The sequence below is a fragment of the Lepidochelys kempii genome, chromosome 13 (genome assembly GCF_965140285.1).
Source record: "Lepidochelys kempii isolate rLepKem1 chromosome 13, rLepKem1.hap1, whole genome shotgun sequence".
NCBI classification, from domain to species: Eukaryota; Metazoa; Chordata; order Testudines; family Cheloniidae; genus Lepidochelys; species Lepidochelys kempii.
The window spans coordinates 3009370-3033763 of NC_136392.1; the positions used below are offsets into that span (position 1 = coordinate 3009370).

General features: G+C 59.4%; 2 protein-coding genes across 4 annotated transcripts; both read left to right on the forward strand.

The window, feature by feature from the left end:
- The first annotated feature begins 1555 nt into the window (after window positions 1–1555).
- TRIB3 (tribbles pseudokinase 3) lies at window positions 1556–7905 on the forward strand. Of its 2 annotated transcripts, none has more exons than XM_073308745.2 (4): window positions 1556–2012; window positions 3229–3782; window positions 4703–4995; window positions 5762–7905. In XM_073308745.2, exons 2-4 carry the CDS (start codon window positions 3342–3344, stop codon window positions 6249–6251), a joined length of 1224 nt encoding a protein of 407 aa, XP_073164846.1. In that variant the 5' UTR covers window positions 1556–2012; window positions 3229–3341; the 3' UTR covers window positions 6252–7905. The 2 variants fall into 2 exon arrangements, with proteins under 2 accessions (XP_073164846.1, XP_073164847.1); XM_073308746.2 differs by having other exon boundaries at window positions 1559–2012; window positions 3498–3782.
- Window positions 7906–11293: 3388 nt separating this feature from the next.
- Window positions 11294–23948, forward strand: RBCK1 (RANBP2-type and C3HC4-type zinc finger containing 1). 2 transcript variants are annotated; one of them, XM_073308744.2, is made up of 13 exons: window positions 11294–11787; window positions 12821–12875; window positions 13315–13459; window positions 14171–14264; window positions 14589–14787; window positions 15062–15213; window positions 15300–15473; window positions 17258–17418; window positions 20175–20286; window positions 20570–20749; window positions 21576–21674; window positions 22278–22421; window positions 22982–23948. In XM_073308744.2, exons 2-13 carry the CDS (start codon window positions 12839–12841, stop codon window positions 23060–23062), a joined length of 1578 nt encoding a protein of 525 aa, XP_073164845.1. In that variant the 5' UTR covers window positions 11294–11787; window positions 12821–12838; the 3' UTR covers window positions 23063–23948. The 2 variants fall into 2 exon arrangements, with proteins under 2 accessions (XP_073164845.1, XP_073164844.1); XM_073308743.2 differs by lacking the exon at window positions 11294–11787 and adding an exon at window positions 12269–12372.
- Window positions 23949–24394: the final 446 nt, after the last annotated feature.

The following is a 24394-nucleotide window of genomic DNA, read 5'->3' on the forward strand; positions in this document are numbered from 1 at the left end:
AATCCGGGTCGATGCATTCTGCCTCAGCTGGACCCCTGTCTACAGCCTTGGGCCCCCATGTTCAAGCAAGACGAATTCAGACTGGGGCAGGTGCTCCTGGGATGGTCAGGGGATTGGAGGCCTATGGTCTGAGAGAAGACTAAGAGCTTGGCTTGGTTCGCCTAGCAAAATGAAGGCCGAGCGGGGATCTGACCGTTCTCTACAAATACATCCGGCCTGAACACCAGGAGTGTGAAGAGCCATTTAAGCTAAAGGGCAAAGCTGGCACAAGAACAACCGGGATAAACGGGCCATGAACAAGTTTCAGCAACCTATGCCCTAGGGTAGTGCCATAAACAGTGACTTGCACCACTGCCGGGCCGGCTCGCCATGGGGATTACGGCATGTCAGCACAACTAAAGCGGAAGGCTGGGATCTGGGAGGCTGGCTGGGAGCAGAAGCTCGGGGCTCCGGTGGCTTTGCCAGGTGGCAAGCCTGGAAAATGATTAGAAAGGGAAAGACGGGGCCTGGTGGGATGTGCCTGCTCTGATTCTCCTTCAGCTGCTCCGCGCTGGGGCATGAATTGGGCAGCTCCTTGGAGCCAGGCCTCCCCTTCCCCCGATATGCAGCGCTTGTCAGCCAGGTGCGCTGCTGGCCGGATAACGCCACTGCTCACACCCTTCCCTGCTTCACCTGCGGGGGTGGCATGAGCAGCCCCTGAGTCCGCCCTGCCAACATCCAGTGGCTAGGGGTAGGCAGAGGAGGTGCAAGGGGCAGGGGCAGGCCAGTGCACGGCCTCCAGGGGCCCAGGACCCGCTTTCCGGGTTGCAGCTGGAGAATCACAGGCCCAGTTTGGCGCACACGTTTAGCACGGTGGTGAGGGGGGCACAATCAGGATAACCGGACGTGCAAATGGACTCGGAGACCCCTCAGGTGCAGGACTATTATCTGCTGCTGCATGGAAGCGTCTCACGAGACCTGTCTCCTCACTGCCCTTGGCTTTGGGGAGTCAGTTCCACAAGTGGGTGCAGGCCGACCAGCAGTCCGCCATTGCTGTTCGCACTGGTGCAAGGCTACTGTGCCAAGTGCAGGGCAATGGGGAAGGGGGGGGGGCATTCACATTTAAGCTCATTTTGCATAGGTGCAGAAGGAGGGGCAGGGAGGGGATTACTTCTGAATTTCTGGGCTGGAATATACTGAGTCTGCCTGTATATAGGGCAGTGCTGTGGGCCCACATGGCCCTGTCTCCCCCCGGCACAGAGTTTTCTGGAGGCCCCGACTCGCACCATCCCAGACATTTTGCTTTGAAACCAGCCTCCAATCCGCTGCTCGAACAGCTGGCGGCCCGCGGTGCTAGATACACAAACCGGGCCACACAGCAGGCCGGGAACACGCTAGCCAGAGCTGGGGGTGCCCCTCCGATTCCAGGAGCCGGGGGGAGCCGCCAGGGCCTGTGTAATCAGAGTGCAATCCGGACGCGGGTTTGAGTAATTCGAGCCTGGGAGTGGCGCAATTCCACCCGGCGGAGGGCTGAGTGCGAGTGTGAACCTCCGCGTGTCGTCACGGCAGGGAAAGCGGAGGGGCGGGCCTGCGGCCGGGGCATGTTGCAATCCGGAGTGAGTTCAGCATCAGCCGCGCCGGGAGCAGGAGGGAGCCGGAGGGAAGGCGCCGGGAGAGGAGCGCGGCAGCGCGGCACGGGGGCGGGTGGGGGAAGCTAAGATTAGCTCTGGTTTACATCACCCGCCGGGATCTGGGACTCGGAGCCAGGGGGCCGGGCGATGTGAGCCTCCCCGGCGCAATCGGAGCGAGTCCCGCGAACAAAGCGCCCGCCGCAGCCGCACGGAGACTAGCCGCTGGCCATCGATCGCCCCCCGGCCGGGGCTCGGGGCAGGACCCCCGGAGCAGAGCAGCCCGGGACAATGGCGGATCGGGGCGTCTGAGACTCCGGGAGCAGGATCCTCCGGGATCGGCCTGCGGGGATCGCTCCCGACCGGCAGCCAGTCCCGAGCCTCTCCCCCGCCCGCCCCCCGAAGGTACGGCGCCCTGCTCCCCGGGGCGGGGGTCCCCCTCGGGGCGCGCTCCGGTTCCACTCGGCCGGGCTTTGCGGGGAGCCGCCCCGGGTGCCCCTGGCCTCGGGGCAGCGCGCACGGGGTAGGAGCGAGGGTGTGTTTGGCTGGCCTGGGCCGGGGGGGGGGCGACTGCCCGGTGTTGGGGAGCAGGGGGGTGCCCGGCTCGGGGTGCCCGGCTCGGGATGCCCAGTGTTATGGGTGTGTGTGCCTGGTGTTGCCGGGAAGGGGGGTGCCCGGTGTAGGGGGATATGTGTGTCCAGTGTTGTGTGGGGGGGTGCCCGGCGCTGCGGGGAGGGGGGGTGCCCGGCGCTGCGGGGAAGGGGGGTGCCCGGCCCCCCGTCGGCAGCCGTGGGGTAGCAGTGACTAAGCGGCAGCCGCAGCAGGACTGTGCAGCGCTGGCTGGGAGGGTGGAGAACGGCGCCAGGCTGCCCCCTTGAGCAGGCAAGGCCCGGTGCAGGCTGCCGGGCTCGCCTGGCTGCTGGGGGGGGCTCACAGCTGGATGGGGGGGGCTTTCTTCAGGCTCACCCCCCACCATCAGCAGACACACACCACCATTGTTGTACTGTGAGACACACACAGGCTCGCTATCATGACACTGACATGCACTCACCACCGTTATCACATGGAGACACACACATGCACCCAGCCCCCTTATTGCCCTATTAAACACACACACTCATCCTGATTACACAGAGAGAGACATTGTCATGACTCTGACACACACACACACTCACCCGTCATTGTTACACTATGACACATGCACTCACTATTGTTACACTAGGGGAGAGACAAACCCATGCTATCATGACACACACTCACCATTATTACACTGTGAGACCGTATCATTACATCATCAGCCGTGAATGTATGCACACATCCTCCTCAGACACGTACCCGCTGGTGCTGGCTGGCTGGGGCCGTTACTGCTTTGGACAGGACGTCAGTGGGTGGCAAGTTTTCGACAGAAATACTTCTCCCTCGGCTTTGGGTGAACTCAGGCTTAACTTAGGGCTTTCTTCCATTCACTGTAGTAATTACAGTTAATCAGAGCCAGCTGTTCTGAATGCCTAGGCCTTCCTTGGGAGCAGGGAGGCACAAATGTCCTTCTCGGGGAGTTGAAGCAGGTGCTTCTGGCCCGGGTTTGTGCAGACTGTCGTACTAACGCTGCATCTGATTCCAGCGGAATACTTAAGGCTGTGAAACTGGAAACCAAGGGCTAACTACAGCGCATGGCACGTAGGAGCCCCACCCGGTAGATGTCTGTATGGACCAGGAGCTGGGGCTGCTCTCCGCATGCTGGAGAACAAACCTGAGCTGCCAGAGCAGCTCTGTACGAAGCAGATGGAGGTGCCGACAGAGCAGGGGTTTCCTGGCTTGTCTTTCTTGAAGCGACTGGTGTCGCACTGCAGCTGCATCTTGATGCAGCCCTTCCGTCGTCTCGTTCTGCAGATGAGTCGAAACGTTCAGGTGATCCCTGTGGCGTCTCCACTCAGGAAGAAACGGCTGGACTTCGAGGATACCCCTGACTCAGAGGCCTCAAAGCCCAAGCGTCCCCGGTTGGGTCCAGTGTCAGGACTCACCCCATGCCTGCAGCCCCTTGCACAGCCACCTTGTGCCGTGGACCAGGACTCCAGGGTCTTGCGGATTGGACCGTACATCCTTCTGGAGCCCAGGGAAGAGGGCCACTCTTACAGGGCTGTGCACACGCACACGGAGACGGAGTACAGCTGCAAGGTACAGCAGGGTTTCTGGTGCCAGTCTCTGCGAGGAAACGGAGCCCAGTATTCCTGGAGATTGTGCCCTGGGGAAGTCTGTGAGATTCAGATGGTTTCTGGGGAAATGCCGTGGCACTTCATGCGCTGGTGGAGATGCCTGCTGTGGGGACCCCCCTGGGGGCAGCTCTCTGGGGACACCTGTGCAGTGGTGTGCCAGGCTTTCTGGGGCCGCCTGTGCCAGCCCCTCTGGCACTGGTCTGTTCGACTGGTAAAGGGCAGGTGAGCCTCAGGGCCCGCATGGGCTCTGGCTGCAGAGAACAGCATTGGCAAGGGGTTTGTTTGGAAAGTTTCTCCATCCCCATCTGGGGTCCCCCTCAGGTTTATCAGCTCCCCCTTTCAGCCTGTTGGGCGTGGGAGAGAATTGGACTTCCACGAGTGGACAGGGGACGGACGGGCATGCGTCCTCTGATGCTGGGCAGGGAAGATATGAGACCCGAACAAGGGTAGTGGGTTCCTGGTCCATGCCTCCCCTCTCCTTGCTCCTCACATTCCTCCTAAGCAGTGCTGCCCCCTGGTGGCTACATTGTGAAATTTAAGAACCCTTTTCAGAGTAGCAGCCGTTTTAGTAGTCTGCATCCGATGAAGCGAGCTGTAGCTCGCGAAAGCTAATGCTCAAATAAATTGGTTAGTCTCTAAGGTGCCACAAGACCTCCTGTTCTTTTTAAGAACACTTGAACAGCATGGCACAGGAGAGTGAGGTATGGGCAGATCGGAGACCTCCTGCCCCCACTTAGACGGAGCCCTAGATCCCTTGTGGCAGCAGGACTGTAGACAGGAGGGAGCGATTGTCTTGAGGCCTGTGCACGGCCTGGCCCGCACCATCCCCTTGCCTTTCTTTCCGGGATGCTTTCCTCATGCCTAGTGTCGTTCCTCTTTTAGGTTTATCCGGCAAGGAGTTACCCAGAGACGATGGCCCCCTACGGGCACCTCTCGCCCCACCCCAACGTGGCCCAGGTTGCTGAGGTGATCCAAGGGGACCAGAATGTCTACATCTTCTTCCAGCCTGGCAGAGGTGACATGCACAGCCACGTCCGCTGCCGGAAGCGGCTACCCGAGAGAGAGGCCGCTGGGCTCTTCCAGCAGATGGCCGAAGCGGTCGCCCACTGCCATGACCATGGGGTCATCCTCCGAGACCTCAAACTCCGCAAGTTCCTCTTCGTGGACAGGGAGAGGTGAGGGCTGGCGTCCAGCTTAATTCTTCAGTATCAGGGGCCCCGCAGCGGGCTTGATTGGGAGCAGGACTCCTGGGTCCAATGCATGGGAGCCCAGTGCCATTTTCCTCGTCAATACGGTTGTTGTGCAGAGCCCAGCCAAAGCTCTGGAATGAGCTCTCCATGTGTGCGGCTGCAGCAGCCTTGCTGGGACGCCGGCTGTCTGACCCCAGGAAAGCCAGGGGAAGAGAGACAGCAGCTTATCAGTGCTAGTGGAGGGTGGGGTTCCTGAGCCCCACTTCCATTCGAAACCTGCTTCTTCAGCCAGGCTGAGCCCACGTACCCCCTGCACATTGCGGAAGCTCCTGGGGCCTTGTGTTTTGTGTCCACAGGGCCACTGATCACAGCGGCATGGCAGTGAGCTAACAGACCCCTAGGGTGTAGCTCAGGGTCATTCTGGCTTCAGCTTTCGTTCTGGGCCCTATTCCTTGCATAGCTCCACAGAGGTCTGCTTGTGCTGCAGGGAATTCAGACCTTTGCATCCTTGCAGAGTCGCCAGGGCTTAGCTCTAAAGCCTTCTCCGATTGCACCTCCCTCCAATCCCTCCCTGTCTTGGTCACTTAAGAAGTTAGTTCCCACCTAGTTCTCTGGGGCAGTACCATTGTCTCATGCTGAGAGCTGCTGTCTGGGAGTCCGGACTTCTGGGGTCTAGCTCTGTGGCCTACCTACCTAGCACAGTTGGATTGCAGCTGTTGATTTACTTGGAGCTTTCCCTCTTTCTCTGCAGGACAAAGCTGGTGCTGGAGAACCTGGAGGACGCCTGTCTTCTGAGCGGCCCAGATGACTCTCTGTCGGACAAGCATGGCTGCCCGGCATACGTGGGCCCGGAGATCCTCAGCTCCAAGAACTCTTACTCAGGGAAGGCGGCTGACGTGTGGAGCCTGGGTGTGGTGCTCTACACCATGCTGGTGGGGCGATACCCCTTCCAGGACACTGAGCCTGCCATGCTCTTCAGCAAGATCCGCCGGGGGGTCTTCTCCATCCCGGATGGCCTCTCCCCCAAGGCCAGGTGCCTTGTCCGATGCCTCCTGCGGAAGACCCCGTCTGAGAGACTGACGGCCCGTGAGATTTTGCTCCACCCCTGGCTAGCGAGCGGTGGTGCTGCCTCTGAGGACTCGTGCACAAACCCCTCTGGGGAGCAGGGGCTGGAGCAAGTTGTGCCAGACACCTGGAGTCAGGAGGAGGAGGAGGAGGAGGAGGAAGATCTGCACAGTTAAGCATTCAGAGGATCCCCAAGGATGCATTAGCGAAGGGGCCCTCCATGCCCCCAGGGAACCTTAGACTGTCGGATGCCCCAGGCGAGCTGGGGCTGGTGACTGTTTGTCTAAGGGGGGTTGCTGCTCAGATCCGGGTAACGCTGTGCCTTTGGCGGCCCCAGCAGGGCCCAGAGCCAAGACTTGCAAACCCAAGAGCCTCAGAGGGGGAGCTGCGGTTGTCCAGGCACGTGTCTGAATCCTGCAGAGCAGGAAAGTGCCTTAGCCTGACACGGCGATTCAGGGCAGACAGGACTAAATGGGAACAAGCTTCCAGCGTGCCCTGGTCTAGGGGGCTCCCGCTTCCAGCGTGCCCTGGTCTAGGGGGCTCCCACTTACTTGTGCCAAAGAACTTGTTCAGACTCTGATCACCAGCAGTGCCCTCCCAGAGGGATGGTGCGATTCCCATTCCCAGACATAGGGTTCCGGAGGCAGGGAGTGGCCAGGGAACTGAGGCAGGCCCTGGCGTCTCTGGGTTCTGCACCAGTCTTTGTGTCTGTGTAGGAGCAAGATGGGTGCAGAGGGGGCTGAGCTTTGATACCAGCTTCCTGAAGTGTGTGTGTGGGGGCCTTTCCCAGAGGGCAGCAGGACAGCAGGCATGGGAGGGCGTTTGAGGAGCTCCTTGTCTTGTGTCACCTGGGAACTGACCTTTGCAGCAGCCAGGGCCGTGGCTCCGTGGAGCTTGGAGGGTAGAGACGCTAATGGGCAGAGCAGAGAAGGGGCTGCCGTCTGGTGAGGTAGAGAGGGATGCCGCTGGGTGGGAGCGAGAACAAGACGGGGGTGGGGAGGGTTCCAAGGTCATGTCAGATCAGAGCCCAAGAGCTGGATGTAGCCTGTGGAGCCCTGTGGGGTGCCCACAGCCACCTCTCCTTCCCTGTGTAGCTGTAGCCCATGCAGACTACAAGTCCCAGCATGCAGTGCTCCCCCTGAAGCAGAGGGGCAGGGGGCACACTATGCTGGGGTGGGGCAGGGAGGGCGGCTACAGCCTGCCCCATTTGCCAGGCACAGCTCTTGGGCTCCTAGCAATGAGCAAATAAAGCCCCTGTCCAAGCAGTTCACTCCCCCCGGGGGGAGGGGGGGGGACAGAGAGTGAGCCCCGGCAGGGTGGGGGTGCTATGAGGTCTTTGCACTATTGTGCCATGCAGCCTGCCCCCCCTCACCCCAGTCTTGTCCTGTGACTGCAACAGGCTGACTTTGCTCTGTAACCTCCCCACTGGGGACCCTGTCCTGGATCAACCCTGCCCTTTGCTCCACCCCAGGAGCCTGTGGCAGGTCAGCCCTGCCCCATCCCCTTGGGCCAGGGGGTGGGGGGCTGGCAGCAGCCCAGAACTCTGACCATACGTATCTCAGGGAGTTGTGAGGCAACTGGTTTCTGGGGAGCGGCCGGCGTGCGCAGAATAGACCTGCCTGCTCCACCCGGCTTAGCCCAGCCGGGCACCTGCCGCTCTCCCAGCACAGACCCGGGGCCTCGCCTCTCCCGGGGCTGTGCATTCGTAGCGTGCGTGTTATACCCCGACCATGTGTTGACACGACAGGGCCCAGGCCAAGACTCGTTTGTACACAGCACCATGTGTCTATTTTTCTGTCTTTTGACAAATAAAAGGTTTGTAACACTGGCTCCTTCCTGTGTGCTGCTTGGAATTTCTGTGCCCCTGGTGCAGCAGAGATGGCCTCTGGTTTGGCTTTGCAAAGGCTCCTGATTCCGTGTGAACCAGCCCATGCAGATCATGGGGATTTGGATAAAGTGTTTCTGGTCTGGCACCACCTCTAGGACTTGTATTCAGATTAAGTCATCTATGTGGCCGGGATCCGAATTAATTGTATCTGCTCAGAAAAAAACCCTGGCCATCATTGTGACCGGGTCAGTAAAAACATCTGCTCAACAAATGACAGGGGCCAAAAAAGCAAACAAGACGTTTGAATGTAAGTTGAAAGGGAGTGAGAATAATCCTGCAAATATTGTAATGTCATTGTCCAAATCCTCCTGTCCAGGGCTGGCCTGCGCCATTCGGGTCACCTCCCTGCCTCTCTGTATCTCACATACGGTGCGGGCACACGTCTAGCATCTAGCGAACGGCAGCAGGAACAATCGGAAAGCTTTCTAAGGGAGGAGAAATTAGGAGTGTCATTTGAGAGAGGAGTTGAATAAGAAAGGAAATATCCAATAACGTACCAGGCTGAGAAGAGAAAGTGGATGCTTCTAGTTCTCCGACAGCACAGGGGAACAGGGGCTATCTGAATAAATAAGGTGACGCATTTCAAACAGCGAAAAGAAAATATTTTAAATACTATGTATGATTAGCATGCGGAACTCACTGCTACTAGACGGTTACTGAGTCCAAGGATTTCTCAGGACCTCAGAGAGGATAGCTATTCATAAGGGATATAAACCCTTGTGTTACAGGGCATATCAGCCCCAAAGTGGTAGAGCTCAGAAAGAAACTTCCCCAGAGACAGGATAGTCTGTAGCGCTCCATCACAGGAGGGCTGACCCCTTCCTCTAGCAGCTAGGACTGGCTGCTGCTGGAGAAAGGACCCAGTGGACCATTGTCCTGAGCCTGTGGCAATTCCGGTGCTCATAGTACGAGAGAGCATGTTCCTTCTGTCACGGAGTGTGGGGGAGTCCGGGCCCTGCACCCCTCTTCCTGGGATTCACTGAGACTCTCAGCCAGCCAGTAAAACAGAAGGTTTATTGGACAACAGGAACACAGTCCAAAACAGAGCTTGTGGGTACAACCCGGACCCCTCAGTCAAGTCCTTCTGGGGGAGCAGGGAGCTTAGACCCCAGCCCTGGGGTTCCCTGTGTTCCTCCACCCAGCCCCAAACTGAAACTAAACCCACCCAGCAGGGTCCCTGCTGCAGCCTCCGTCCACATTCCTGGGCAGAGGTGTTACCTCCCCCTCCCCCTCCTGGCTCAGGTGACAGGTTCTCAGGTCTCCCCTCCCCAGGGCACATTCCCAGGTCAACACTCCCCCCTCCCTGCTGAGTCACATCGTCACACCTTCCATCGCCAATCTAACACTCCCTCTTCAGTAGCAACAGAGCCAGCTGATCTCTGCCCAAGGTGACTAGCCAGCTCCTCCCCATGGAGCCAGGAGGAGAGGAATGCCCCCATGCCAGAAGAGACCTCTTTGTGAGTCTAACAACCTGCCCCCTGCCAACACCAGGCCTTACTGCTTCAGCAGGATGGCGTCTCCCTGGCATGTCTCGTCAGGCAGAGCTGGTTCTGGGTCCAGGCGCAGGAGGGCCCAGGGGGTGAGCGGAGGGCCGTGCAAAGGAAATCAGCCCAGTTTAGACCCCCTTGTTCTGCCGCGGAGCGTGGTTTTCCCCAGTTCACAGCAGGCAGCTCGGTCACTGGTTCTCACGATCTCCAGCGGGCTGTGAAAGCTGCAGAAGGGAATTCCACTCACCCCTTGGATGGTCTAATCCTTTCCCCAGAGAGATGAGGAGACGCTGCTTCCTGAGAGGCTGTTTCGTGCCAGTCCGGGGCCTGGATGCGCGGGGGTTGGAGAGGAGGCTGGGGATCGCTTCCAAGCCAAGCTTTGCCGCACTGGGGCTCTCTGGGCTTCCCGCCGAGAAGCAGAAGCACAAGCAGAGCGGAGGCACTAGGGGAGAGGTGCTGGGGTGAGAGGTACCGTGCAGTGGGGCTAGGTGCAGGACTGAACCACATCCTGCTCTCAGGGGCTCCCAGGAACAGACCCCAGTTGGGGCTGCAGGAGAGCAGAGTTTGGCCCACGGTACGGGGTGAGGGCTGAAGGTTCAGAGACTGGCCGTGCAGCTGAGCAGGAAGGGGAGATGGGCCGGGGTGCAGGACTGCAGAGCCCTCTCTCAGAATCGCTCACTGCTGAGCCGTAACCTCTCTCATTAGGGGAGGGCACAATGTCTCCTCTCCCTGCCGGGGGCACAGAGGAGCCCTGCTGCCCGGCTTCCCTGGGGCTGGTCCTGGGTTCACCCCTGTCCCCTTGCCTCACTCACACTTCCCTTTGTTCGCAGATAAATATACAGCCAGAGGGCTTCCTCCAGCAGTCAGCCAGCCCGCCCCTGGGGCTCCCCCTCATGCAGACAGACCCAGCCCGACCAGCCCGCAGTGTTGTCTTGCTAGCCACATCCCTGGGAGCTGGGACTGAACACACCAAGACTCAGTCAGGGCTTCTCCACCTGCCTGTCACTCCTGGCTCAGTGTGCATGGGGCTGGGGGCCCGGTACGGGAAAGGGAGAGAAGCCCTGACGTGAGGCCCAGCATAGAATCACAGAAATGTAGGGCTGGAAGGGACCCCGAGAGCTCATCCAGTCCAGCCCCTGCGCTGCGGCAGGACCAAGTAAACCTAGACCAGCCGTGACGGGTTTGCCCAAGGAAAGGGATTCCATAGCCTCCCACGGCTGTCTGTTCCAGAGCTTAAGCACCCTTAGAGTCCGAATGCTCCAGCCGTTTAACCTAAACCGCCCTTGCTGCAGCTGATGCCCCTTACTTTTTGTCCCGCCTTCAGTGGAGGTGGAGAACAACTGATCCATCCTCTTTATAAGGGCCCTTAACAGCTCTGAAGACTGATACCAGGTCGCTCATTCAGTCTCTTGTCTCTAGACGAAACATGCCCAGTGTATTTAACTCGTCCTCACAGGTCAGGTTTTCTAAACCTTTTACCATTTCTGTTGCTCTTCTCTGGACTCTCTCCAATTTGTCCACATCTCTCCCAAAGTGGGTGACCAGAACTGGGCACAGGACTCCAGCTGAGGCCTCACCAGTGCCGAGCAGAGCAGGACAATGACCTCCCGTGCCTTACGGGTGACACTCCTGTTAATACACCCCAGAAGGATTTTAGCCCTTTTCACAACTTCATCACATTGACTCATAGTCAGTTGGTGAGCCGCAGTGACCCCCGGCTCTTTTCCAGCAGCACCACCACCTAGGCCCCGTTTTGTAGGCGGGCATTTGATTTTTTCCTTCCAAAGTGTTACACCTGGCATTTGTCTTCACTGAATTTCCTCTTGTTGCAGCTCCATGGAAGGCGACCCTGGGGCTGGATGGCGCTGCAGATCTCACTAGACCTCCCAGAGTCCTGTCCCAGCCTGCCTCAACTCCCTGCCAACCCCTGGGACGGCGCCTTCAGGGCAGGCCTCCCCTTCCGTTGCTTCAAAGCCTGGCACGGCCCACCCCGGGTGGCTCACCAGTAAATGGGAGTCCCTAGGAGGCCGAGAGGGTCAGAGCCCCTGCTCCGCAGCCTGTGGGTCGGGGAGCACCTAGCGATTCCTCTCAGCAGGCCCTGCCGGGGGAGGGCTGGGGAGTTGCACTTTCGGTTTCTGAGTCCCCTGCAGCTGCTTCGTGAGGTTTTGTTGCTGCTGCTCTCAGCCCTGCCCTGTTTCAAGGCCTTGGCTCCACTTCCTCATCTCTCTGCTTCTGCTTTCGGTTTTCACTTCAGTCAGTGGTGAGCTCTCAGCTGACCCTGACCCCTGCCCAGCGCCGCGCTCTGGAATCCAGGCCCCTGGTGCAGGGCTCCGGGAGGTAAGTGAGCCAGGAAGGTGGGACGCACGGGGAGTGGCTTTTGCCCTCCAGCCTGACAGGGTGGTTTTTTTGTGCCCGCCGGGCTTCCCTGCTGCTGAGTTCCTCTTCCTGTTGCCATGTCTGTCAGGCCTGTGTGGGGCCACATGCAGGGATCGCTCGCTCATGTAGCCTCGGCTGACCGCCTTGTGAGAGGCACACGTGGAGTCTGGCTTCCTACTCCATGGGCCTGCGGGGGCTGGGATCGGGGCAGAGCCCTGGCTCAGCGAGCTGCCGGTGTTGACCCAGCTTGATCCCCGTGTGGCTGGCAAACATGGCAAGGGTTGGAAGGTAGCGGGGCAGGGATTGTGCCTGCTGGGGGTTGTACAGTGCCTAGCTCGCTGTCAGCGCTTTCCTGCTCTTGTCCGTCCAGGCTCCGGCAGTAACGGGGATCGGTGTCTGAGGCATGCAGGGCAGGGACTCACCCCAGCACAGGTGGGGCCTGCAAGACCCAGGATGGGCTGGAGGCACAATGTCCCGAAAGCACAGCCTGCCCCTGGGCTGATCCAGGGAAGAGCTAACGGGGCTGACTCCTGCAGGGAAACAAAGGTGCCCACATGCCCCCTGGGAAAGCACTTTTAAAAAGAGGGCCAGGCAGCCACCGTGCCTGTATGTCCGCGCTGGGACAGGCCTGCTGGGGTCCGTCCGCCTCGCTTTGTGAGCAGGGGCTGCTGGGCATCGCTCTAGCCCAGCGTAGCCTGGAAGTGGGATGGGCCAGGCGCAATGCGCGCTGGAGAACACAAGAGAGAGCTCCAGGGTGCGGGTGGGGAGAGTGAAGCAGGCATAGGCTGGTGCAGGGAGGGTGCAGCGTGGCCCTACCCGGCTCACTTGCCCTGGCCACACCAAGCCCAGCACAGAGCCCCAGGGAGCCCTAGGTGGTTGGGCTCTGGGGTCCCTGCCGGGGAGATGAAATGGCTGCACCGGACTCCCAGTGCCCCAGCCATCCAGCCCCGCTCCCCCAGCCCGGGTTTGACATGCTTCTGTTTGCCTTAAACAGCCCCGGGATTCTGCTGCGATGGGGACAAAATACACGGAGGAGATGACGAAGAAAGGTGGGGTCACTGGGGCATCCGAGGAAGCCCCTCCGTGTGGGGGCCTAGGGAAACGTCCACCGGTGCACAGCGGTTTGGCCTGTATGGCCCTAAGTGGGCATGCTGCAGGACACGCTGGTGGAGATGGAGGGTGGCGGGCAGAGAAATGTGTGTGGGGAAGGGAATTCATTGTTCTGCGAGGCAGCTCAGTTTGGGGCGGCAGTTTGTTGACGGGGGCCCCCAGAGCTGTGGAGGGACCTCTCTTAATCTTTGCATAAATCTAAATGATGATACTCATCTAAGGTAATTAGCAACTTGGGCAGCAAACAGCTCCCAGCAGCTCCCCTGCCAGGCCCTAGATGGAGCCCACAGGGCTCTTTGAACAGGTCCTGCCCTGGCCCCGAACCAGGAGACCCCCCAGTAGGGCCCAGCCCAGCCCAGCCTGGTCTCTTGTCTGTAGCAGAGGAGCTGGCCCTGAAGCTGGCTGAGGCCATCGAGGGAGGGGACAAGGAGCTGGCACTGGAGTGCGCTGGCTGGCTGGCCGAGCAGCGGGCGCCCGTGACGGTGCAGGTGAAGCCAGAGGCCTACCCCAAAAAGGAAATCAGGTGAGCATGTGCTGGGCAGCTTCTGCAGGGAGGGCACCCGTGTGGGTGCCGTCCATTGGCCTCAGGGGAATGGGGGTGGTGGCCAACCGTGGTCACTGTCCCTTTAAAAGGGGTGTTAGGACACTGCTCCGAGAGACTCCACTGCAGGAGATTTAGGGAGCAGGGGGCTGGGGCATGGCCGCTCTCTCCCCAGAATGGGTGGCTCCCCATTTGCAGCTCTTGGGTCTCCCTCCTGTGGCCCTGGCCTCCTTCACTCCATAAACCGCGGGCAGCTCCAGTGTGAGGTGTAGCCAGGCCAGGAGGGAATGGGGCTTAGCCCCCCTCTAGTGACTAGTCCACAGGAGACGCTGAAGACCTAGGGCTTTGGTTCCAGCAGGGGAGGCTGCACCTGTTGCACTGATGGTCCCTGGGTCAAAGCCCCTTGTCAGGTCTGCAGCCGTCTGGCACCAAGAGGTGGGCCAGCCCTGGGCTCAGTAGGGAAGAACGAGGCGACGGTGTTTCCCTTCCGAGCTCCTTCCCCAGACCAGCAGCCGGGGGGAGGCGACTTGGGCCACGTGAGCAGGAGGATGGGAAAGACAGAAAGCAGGAGCATGTGAGCTGGAGTCTGAGCGGCTGAGGCAGGTGCCGGGAGCCAGGCACGCACCTCGCGGTAGGACCTCGGGGAGGGCAGGAGGGACACCAGAACTGCTCTCACTGCCTCTCTTCTTTCAGCTTGTGGGTGGGAGTGGAGGACGCCCAGATGACCACAGTCCCCATCTACCTGAAAGTCAATCCTCATATGACTTTGGCTTCTCTGAAGGACATGGTACGGGCCTGTGGGCTGGAGCCGGGGGCACTGATGGCACAAAGAGTGGGGGAGACCGCGCACCGGCCTTGAAGGCGGCAGCCGCCTCGTGGGCAGCAAGTAGCCTGCCAGCTGGCTGCAGTATCTGTCGTTTTACTGACACCCCCCGCCTGTCCTTCCTGGGCTGCCCTCTGCTTGCCTTGCTTTGTGTGGCGTGATCTGCTGGCTCCCGCATGAGGCACCTATTGCCGGTGGGCGCCCACGTAAGGTCATTGAGCGACTGCCCTCAACAGCACCTGGTGGCCAGCTGGTTCTGAACGAGGCCCTCGGTGTCTCCTGGCCCAGGTATTCCTCCTCTACGGCTTCCCACCCAGCGTTCAGCAGTGGGTGGTGGGCAAGAGGCTCCCCGGAGACCAGGAGACCCTGCACTACAATGGCATCCAGCGAGACGGCGACATGGCCTATCTCTACCTCAGGTCTGCCAAAGAGGCCAAGCTCAGCAAAGAGACGTTCCAGAAGGAGCGGGAGCGCCGAGTCCTGACAGGTGAGGCTGGCGGAGCGGCCGAGGGGAGCCCCAAAGGCAGAGCCTGGCGCTGGGGAATTCCACTGGGCAGGAAGCAGCGGGGACTGCTGGACTTGGGGCTGAGGGCTAGCGCGGGTCTCAGGAGGAGACGTCCCTTGCAGGGCGACGGCAAGAAGCAGGCGCTGAAATCCGGGGCTGCACCAAGTGCTGGCTCCTGAGAGATGGCCAGAGCACGTGGGAGCAGCAGGGAGTTCCGTCTCCTGTCAGCAACTCGCTCCCTCTTACCTCTCTCTAGAATTGGGCTTCAGCGACATTCTCCTGCAGCCTCGCGGGAGCCAGGAACAGGTGGATGCGGGGCTCGGAGGGGCGCAGGACAGCCTGTGCATGGAGGAGCTGAGGCATGAGCTCTTGCAGGCGGAAGCCGCCCCTCCCCCTGAACCCCCCAAGGTAAGGGAGTCCCAGAAGCAGGGTGCCAACTCCCCCCTCTGGCTCATTTCTTTCACCTCCCATGTTCTCACCGGGGCTGTTCCTAGGTCGGCTGGGTCTGTCCGAGCTGCACCTATGTCAACAAGCCCACCCGCCCCGGCTGCGAGATCTGCTGCAAGGAGCGGCCTGAGGACTACATGGTGCCCGTGGCTTACCAGCCGGACGAGGAGGAGCTGGCGAGGATGAGGAATGAGGAGGAAGCCATGCGGCAGTACCAACAGGTTGGAGGCTGGGACGCTGGGGAGCTGTGGGTCAGATCCTGGGGCAGATCCTGCCTTGTGCACTGTTATCTAGAGGCAACCTCCTGCCATAAGCAAGCATTGTAATGCAGCTCCTGGTGCAGCACCCTGCCCTGGCTCCACTAGGCTGGTCCCTTGGGGTGTCTCTTGGCACAGGGCCCCGTGCGCAGAGACTGACCAGGAGGCGGGGATGGGGGTCACCGGTTCCTCTGGCCCAGCTGCACACCCGGCTAGCGCTGCTCAGCTGCACAGGGCTCCGGGGGTGGTTCCATGCTGCCAAGGGGGCGCTCGTCAGGGGAGCTGCCCTCATGCTACTCCAGTTCTCTCCGAGGCGGGTGGGGCTTGTCTAGCCTGTGCCAGGAGGACTCGGGAGCACAGAGTTATGCTGGCCTCACCCCTGCTGAGCTGGGAGGCACGGGGCGGCTAGCACCGGCCTCCGTTTGAGCTGGGAGGGGAGAGTCACGCTGGCTCGGGAGTGAGAGAGCGGGGCCTGCGAGGGGGGCCCGTTACTCCCAGCCTGCTCTGGCGAGGCAGGGGGCCCACCCCCTCTCCTGGCTCCAGGCAGGTCCAGGCGCTCGCGGTGCCTCATCTCCAGCAGTGGGGCCCGTCGCCCCGACCTTGCCGGGGCCAGCAGCGGAGCTGCGCTCTGCACCAGATCCAGAAGAGCCTCATTTCCAGGCTCTTTCCAGCCTTCACGCTATGCTGCCGAGGGGCCTGCCCCATTGTTAGCCACACAGAGCCAGTGCAGGGCAGGGAGGTGCAGCCTGCAGCGGCCAGCTGCAATGGACTCCGAAGGCTGCAGCTGCGTGTTGCTCCTGGTTTTAACGGAGCATCGTGGGGCGTGCTGGGCTGGGAAAGCTCCCGTCACAGGGTGGGCATGCAAGGGAGAGCTGGGGGCACCCAGTGATGGCAGAGGAGGCTGATTCCTTCCCGGAGTCCCTTCTCCCTCTCTTTATTTGCATGAAGCTTTTGCAATGACTCCGAAGGAGCAGGCCTGAGGGTCCAGGCCCTGTCACAGCCTCCCTGGGGGCAAGTCACTTATTGATTGGCTGAGGCGCCCAAATCTTTGGGTGATCTGGGCCTCAGTTCCCTTCTGGACAGCTCTGAAATCTATCAATGGCTGGAAGTCACTGCTGGGTTACTAATTACTTCCCCTCCCCCAGCTGACTGGCCAGGCTGGACAGGCTGGGGTGGGGCTGACCTTGGGCACCGTTTATCAGAGACAGACAGAGAGGGAGGGAGGCTGAAAGGACATTCTGAAAACAAGCCCTGGTTTGAGATAGGTTGGGGGAAACAGTAGCCCCCCAGCTCAGGGGGGTCTCTGAGCTGCCTGCCGCTGAATGGGGCTCTCCACCTAGCAGGTGAGCACTAGCTTATTGTTACCCAGCCAACAGACTTCACTAATTCCTGCCTTTGAGCCTCCAGACTCGTGGCATGGCCAAGGGGCTGGCTTGGTTCCTGGGGTAAGTCAGAGCAGCCCAGGGACTGCTCTAACTTACACCCAGGCTGTAACCGTCTCTAGGGGACAGACTGGCAGCCCAGAACAGCTGGAGCGCAAAGCAGGCTGGGGTGAGGTTCCTTCCCTTCCCTGGCCACTGCTCTGGGAGGCCCTTTCACTGTCCCTGCAACCCTGGACAGAGCTGCTGGGGTGGTGTAGAGAGGCCAGGGCACAGCCCCGTAGGGGTCAAGATTCCTAATAGCAAATGTAAGCGAAGTGCCCCACCCGCCAGCCCCTCCTGTTGACACTGGCTGTTCTCTCTGCCAAGGTGACAGAGCAGCAGAAGATTGAGAACTACCAGCACCTCCTGCAGCTGGACGGGCAGAGCCTGGTGCCCGCCGATGAAGTGATCGAATGTCCCATCTGCTTTGTGACCCTGCAGCCTGGAGAGGGGGTGACCCTGCGGGAGTGCCTGCACTCCTTCTGCAGGTGGGTCGGCCCTAACCCCGGCCCGCCTGCACCCGTGAGCCCCGGCCCCTCTCCCACCTGCCTAGCCTGCACCCGTGAGCCCTGGCCCCTCTCCTCCCCAGCCGGCTGGCCTCCACCCCAGCCCTTCTCCCACCCGGCCAGACTGCGTCCAGGAGCTCTGGTCCCTCTCCCACCCAGCTGGCCTCTGCCCCAGTTCCTCTCCCATCCGGTCTCCACCCCAGGAGCCCCGGCCCCTCTCCCGCCCAGCCATCCGGCCTCTGCCCCGGGAGCCCCGGCCCTTCTCCTGCCCGGCTGGCCTGTGCACAGGAGCCCCAGCCCCTTCCCTGTCTGGCCTCCACCCTGGGAGCCTTACCTGCCTCAGAACCTCCTAGGCTTTGCCAGCTGGTTTTTGTCTCTGGGTTAGAGCACCTGGTTGCACGTCCCCTGGCTGGAAGAGCTGCCCAACTGGGCAGCGCAAAGACAGACAGAGCGTTCCCCCGGCATACTTGCCAACAGGGCGTCGGCAGCGTGCCCCATATGGCTAAAGATTGGTAGCATGACAGGAACTAGCCTGGCTGAATCCTGTTAAGAGACTATGCTCTTGCTTTAGTCTTCTTAGCCTGGCCCTGCTGTGTAGGGTGGATGGACTGGCCTGGGCTACCCAAAAATCTATGGGGATCCCATCAGCTGTGGGGAGCCAGGGCTCTGCCAGACAGGAACCACTAGCAGGAAGGGAGGCAGGGAGGGAAAAGCAGTGTGTCAGGGCCCCTCCCCCACCAAGGTGTTCATCACATCTTAATCCACCCCCACGGGGCCCAGTCCCAGGTGGGATTGTGCTCCTGCTCGACCCAAAGGCTTCAAACTGGCCCCTGAGTAGGAGAAAATGGAACTGGAGACAGTGTGCTGTGCGCTGACAGGCCCCGTGCCAGAGCAGGGATGCAATCATCACTACCCTGCTCCATCTTCTCTGCTACCCCCCTTCCAAGCCCTCAGCCTGTGCCACCAATTAGCCACCTACCTGCAGGGGCTTTAACTCCAGCCCTGTGCCCTGCAGCTACTAACCTTCTGCATGACAAGCCCGCACCCAGAGTGATTGGAGATGGGCAGGCACTAGCTGGCTGGGCTGCCCAGCCAAAGGCTTCCGAGTCCCTGGCAGTGTCCCTCGATCAGCTGGCAGCTTGTTTCAGTGCAGCAGGGACCTGGTGAGGGAGCACTAGATTCCCTCCTAAGGATCTGCGAGTGGAGCCCCCTCCGGTGCTGTGTACCGTATAGATCTGTGTACAAGGGGAAGCTGATGGCTGGGCTGCTAGCTTATGTACAAGTCAGTCCCACTTGGGGTGCCAGTCTGCAGGTAGGTGGAAAGGAGCCAATTGCAAAATAAGCGGTCTCTGGGATAAGAGGGAAGATTCTCTCATGGATTGGTAACTGGTTAAAAGATAGGAAACACAGGGTAGGAATGGAGAGAGGTAAATAGTGGTATCCCCCAGGGGTCTGTTCTGGGCCCAGTCCTATTTAACATATTTATAAATGATCTGGAAAAAATGGTAAACAGTGAGGTGGCAAAATTTGCAGATGATACAAAACTACTCAAGATAGTTAAGTCCCAGGCAGTCTGCGAAGAGCTACAAAAAGATCTCACAAAACTGGGAGACTGGGCAACAAAATGACAGATGAAATTTAATGTTGATAAATACAAAGTAACGCACATTTGAAAACAATCCTAACTGTACATATACAATGATGGGGTCTAAATTAGCTGTTACCACTCAAGAAAGAGATCTTGGAGTCATTGTGGATAGTTCTCTGAAAGCATCCACTCAATGTGCAGCAGCAGACAGAATGCTGGGAATCATTAAGAAAGGGATAGATAATAAGAGAGAAAATATCATATTGCCTCTCTATAAATCCATGGTATGCCCACATCTTGAATACTGTGTGCAGATGTGGTCGCCCCATCTCAAAAAAGATATATTGGATTTGGAAAAGGTCCAGAAAAGGGCAACAAAAATTATTAGGGGTATAGAACAGCTTCCGTATGAGGAGAGATTAATAAGACCAGGACTTTTCAGCTTGGAAAAGAGGCGACTAAGGGGGGGATATGATAGAGGTCTATAAAATCATGAGTGGTATAGAGAAAGTAAATAAGGAAGTGTTATTTACTCCTTCTCATAATACAAGAACAAGGAACCACCAAATGAAGTTTATAGGTAGCAGGTTTAAAACAAACACAAGAAAATATTTTTTCATGCAATGCACAGTCAACGTCTGGAACTCCTTGCCAGAGGGTGTCGTGAAGGCCAATACTATAACAGGGTTCAAAAGGGAGCAAGATAGATTCGTGGAGGATAGGTCCATCAATGGCTATTAGCCAGGATGGGCAGAAATGGTGTCCCTTGCCTCTGTTTGCCAGAATCTGGGGTTGGATGACAGGGCATGGATCACTTGATAACCTGTCTGCTCATTCCCTTTGGGGCACCCGCCATTGGCCACTGTCAGAGGACAAGATACTGGGCTTGTGGACCTTTGGTCTGACCCAGTAGGGCTGTTCTTGTGCTGTTGTAATCCCCTCTGTACCCACCCAGGGACTGGGGGCCCCAGGCAGGCTGCGTATGCTGCCCTGGCCAGGTCTGCTGGAGGGATTTCCTCTCCTTACCTCAGGCCTGGCTCTGCTGCTGCCTAGGTTGGCCCCTAGGTGACCCCGTCCAGCTCAGTCTTCAAGCAGCTTGCCCCGTGCTTGTGTCTTGCTGGTGTCTCCTCTGACCCCTGGCTCCTCACAGGGACTGTCTGAAGGGGACGATACTGAATAGCCCGGAGCCCGAGGTGCCCTGTCCGTACATCGACGAGAAGTACTCCTGCCCAGGACAGCTGCTGGAACGGGAGATCAAAGCGGTACAGGCCAGGGCCCATGGGGCTGGAGTAGGAGGGGACAGAGTCAGGTGTGGGTTGGGAGCTGTAGGCACAGCGGAGACTGGATACAACCCAAAAAGCGATGGCATGCCAGCATGGCTGGGTCCTGTAGGCTGGGCTAGAGCAGGGGAATTGGGGCAGCTATTTTGCGAGGGAGCAGGGGGATGTGGGGCAGGGAGAAGAGGATGGGGCTGTTATCAGTGCACTGCCAGGGGACGGGGCAAGTGTCTTGGTGCTGATGGAGAGGGTTGGGTCCCACTCACAGCTCCTGAGCTCTGCTGAATATCAGCACTTCCTGGACCTGGGCGTCTCCATCGCTGAGAACCGCAGCCGGTCCAGCTACCACTGCAAGACCACGGACTGCCGGGGCTGGTGCATCTTCGAGGACGACGTGAACGAGTTTGCCTGCCCCGTGTGCCAGAAGGTGAACTGCTTGCTCTGCAAGGTGAGATGCCGCCTGCCTTCGCCCCAGCATCTTTGCAGCTTCCTAGGCCGAGAGGCCAGAACGGGGGAAGGGGAGTTCAGAGCCCACTGGGCTCTGCGAAGCCAGGTGCCATGGGGCATGGCTGTGTTCAGGAAAGGGGGGGATGCAGCCTTAAAGCATCTGGGGGCCTTTGAACTGTGTGTGGCAGCAGTGACCAAGCTCACGAGCCCTGCTCCATCCTAGCGCAGCATGGCCGCCCCTGGAACTGGCGAAGGCCTGCCCAGGGCTTTAGATGAGCCTGGCATCACGTCCATGCAGCCCTAGAGCCACGGTGTCACATACTGCCTGCCATGGTCCCTTGGCCTCTGTCTGGAACAGGTCAGTGCAAGGGACGAGTAGACAGAAAAGAGAACCGCATTCCTAGAGGGGAGCTAGAGCCTGCTAACAGGGCCATGGCCTTAGCTCTGCCAACAGCAGCCCGTCGCCACTGCCCTGCGCTCCATCCCTCTCCTGGAGCCAGCCCCAGCTCGCTCTGATCTTCCCCTCAACTCCGGTCATGTATCCTTGCCCCACAAAAAAGGCTTGGAATGCGTATGTGGGCCCTGCCCTGCGGTGTGAGGGGGGGCCCCGGGGTCCAGTCCGTCTCAGTGACCCCAGGGTTGTGTTGGAGGAGATGTGTTCCCCTAGGCACAGTTGATGTAGCTGGGGGGAGGTGACATGTGCTGGCCACTGAGCCTGGGAGTTCGGTACTATGGGGGGAGCAGCAGGTGGAAAACAAGGCCAGTCCGTAGCAGCTGCTGCGTGAGGCGTGCGAGAGCCTGGTGAGCTAGCAGGATGCTCTCCCCAGGCCATTCACGAGACCATGAACTGCAAGGAGTATCAGGACGACCTCAAGCTCCGGGCTCAGAACGACCAGGCTGCCAGGCAGACCACCGAGATGCTGACAGTAAGAGCCCACTCTGGCCTGGCCCTTTTGTGGGCAGAGCAATGTGTAGACAGCGGGGCACTGGGATGCCAGTGATACGGGTGTGTGTGGGGGGGAGAGATGGATGGACAGGAAGGGGCTGCAGGCTAGCACCGAACGTGGCCAGGGAGGCATTGCAGATTTAATGGTAAAGAAAGTCACGTGACCATTCTCAGCCATTGCTGCTGCTTTAGGAAATGCACTGACCAGACAGCGGGGCTTGATGCGGGCAGAAGGGGAGGGGGCTGTAGAGAGTGGGAGATAGGGGAACACCCAGTTTTCCACTGCCAGACCAGTGGAATGTGACTGCACCAATAGGCGCTCGCATGGCTCGGCTCCTGGGCATTCTGCTACCCTGTGGGTGCAATGGTCCAAAATGAGGGAGTATCGGCTTTAGAGAGCCAGGTAAAGCAAGCAGTCCACTGATTCTGAGCTCGGGGCAGCCCAGATGCTAGCCCCATCAGCTGCGAAGGGCAAATCCCACTGAGTGTCTTCGGTGGCATTGCTGGGGATCCAGGGTCGGAAAGGGAAGCCGGGGCCATCAGCTCCCCTGTGTGCGTTATCATTGCCCTCCTCTCCTTTCAGACGATGGTCCAGAAAGGGGAGGCCATGTACTGTCCTACCTGTAAGATCGTTGTCCAGAAGAAGGATGGCTGTGACTGGATCCGCTGCACTGTCTGTCACACGGAGATCTGCTGGGTGACCAAGGGGCCGCGCTGGGGGTCAGCGGTAGGTTTGGAGCATGAACCAGTGTGTGCGACTGTAGGTTCGACCTTGGGAATCCTTCCGTTCTGCAGAGTCGCTTGCCCCAGAATTGAAAAGACCTGCCAACACGAGCCCCTGCAGCTCTGCCTTCTCAAGTCTGCACACAGCCCAAACCACATGCTCGGAGAGGCATGAACCACTGGATGCACTAGGGTCGTTCACTCTGAAGCCTAATTGTGACCATTTAAATAACTAGCTGCTGCTGCACACAGCTGGCCCTCTGGATGCTGGAGTGGCTGGCGGGGGTGCAGGAACCAGCCAGGGCTGTCATGGCTCACAACTCAGCTGGCTGCCGGAGTGGGGAGTTAGTTCCAGTGCTCCCCCCATTATGTTTCCCCCCCCTCCAGTGCCAAGAGCCTTGCCTGCCTCCAGCCTGCCCCAAACTCAGCCCTGCCCGCACCTGTCCAGCAGCTTAGCCAACCGCCTCACTCCCAGGCCCACGTCCTGACTGCCTCTTACCCACCTGTCCACCATTTGACTCCAGTCCCTGTGTGTGCATCATCTCTCCTCTGCTCTCTCCCCAGGGCCCGGGCGACACCAGTGGTGGCTGCCGCTGCAGGCTGAACGGCGTTCCTTGCCATCCCCGCTGTCAGAACTGCCACTGAGCACGCAGGAGCCAAGAGGAAGGATGGGGTGGCTGCTTTCTACGCAGTGCCCCAGCCCCGTTGGGGGGGAACACAGCTCTCCTTGAGCCCCTGGCTACACTCCTCACCACACCACCAAAGCCGGGGGCTAGGCCTATAGGGTTCTGGCTCCCAGAGTCCACCACAGACCCACGTCTCCGCTAGGGGAAGGACTGTGCAGATCAGCAGCCGTGGGGCGAGCGGAGCGTTCCTGTTTCATGTATTGAAGGCGGACTTAGGAGAAGGCTGGGGGTTGACCTCCCCTGCTGGGAACCAAGTGCCCTGTGCAAGTTGTGGGGGGGCCTACCTCATGAGCTGCTCCCTTCACGTGTCCCTCTGCAGCAGCTGTGTAGAAGATGACCTGGCTGGGTTGGAACAGCAGGCTGGGAACACTCTGGCTCCTCTAGTTGATGGAGATAGCAGGTACGTTAGTGGCCCTCAGGTCTGAAGGAGCCCTTCCTCATCCCCTAGGGAAAACACGGTTCCCCCTATCCTACAGGTCACCAGTGCAGCCTTAGCCATTTTGCCAGCTAGTGAAAAAGGGTTTTGATGCTCCTCATCTCCCAAGTGGCCAAGCCAGAAAAAAGGTCCAGCCCATCAGAGAGAAGCAACATTGCTGAGTGCTCCAGGGGACTGCCTGGGCAACCACCTCTACACTTGGCTCGTTACAGCCTCCATCCTGCCCGCTGCAGCCCATTGGCACTTTAGTCAGCTGGTGCAGCAGGACCCAGCAACCTCCCAGCCCAGCTGGCGTGCACGAGGCATGGCACGCTCCAGGGCACCGGGGACAGACTGGGCAGGTGTTGGTTCTTAGCAGGCAGCTTTTGTTGCCCTCCGCCTGGATTTACAATAAAGGGCTGCAACTTTTGGTCCAGAAGTTTGTGTCAACCTATTGGTGCTGTGCCTGGTTATGCAGATATGGCATCTCCTGAGAGGCAGGGTTAGTCTGCCCCAGCACATTAGTGGGTCGTAGACGTAACTCCCAAACTAGGCCAAATGACTCCTGCTTTGGGGAATAAGTGTCTCGTTCGTACTGGGAGGGGCTGGTGTCTGTCAGCAATTCGTCTCACTGTGACAGAATCCCCGTCACATCCCCTGAGCTGCCAAATCAGCATCGCTTCATTGCCATCCATGCTGATTTACCCCAGCCTGCTGTCTAGGGCCTGAGCCATGCATGAGAGAGCCTGGGCTCCTGGTTATTCATGGGTAAATCCCACTTCCCTTTACACGATCTGGCCACCTGGCTTTTCCTTGGGTGTGAAGTCTGCCTCCCTTCCTGGCCTAAGCTGCTGGCTAGCAGAATGCTGGTAACTA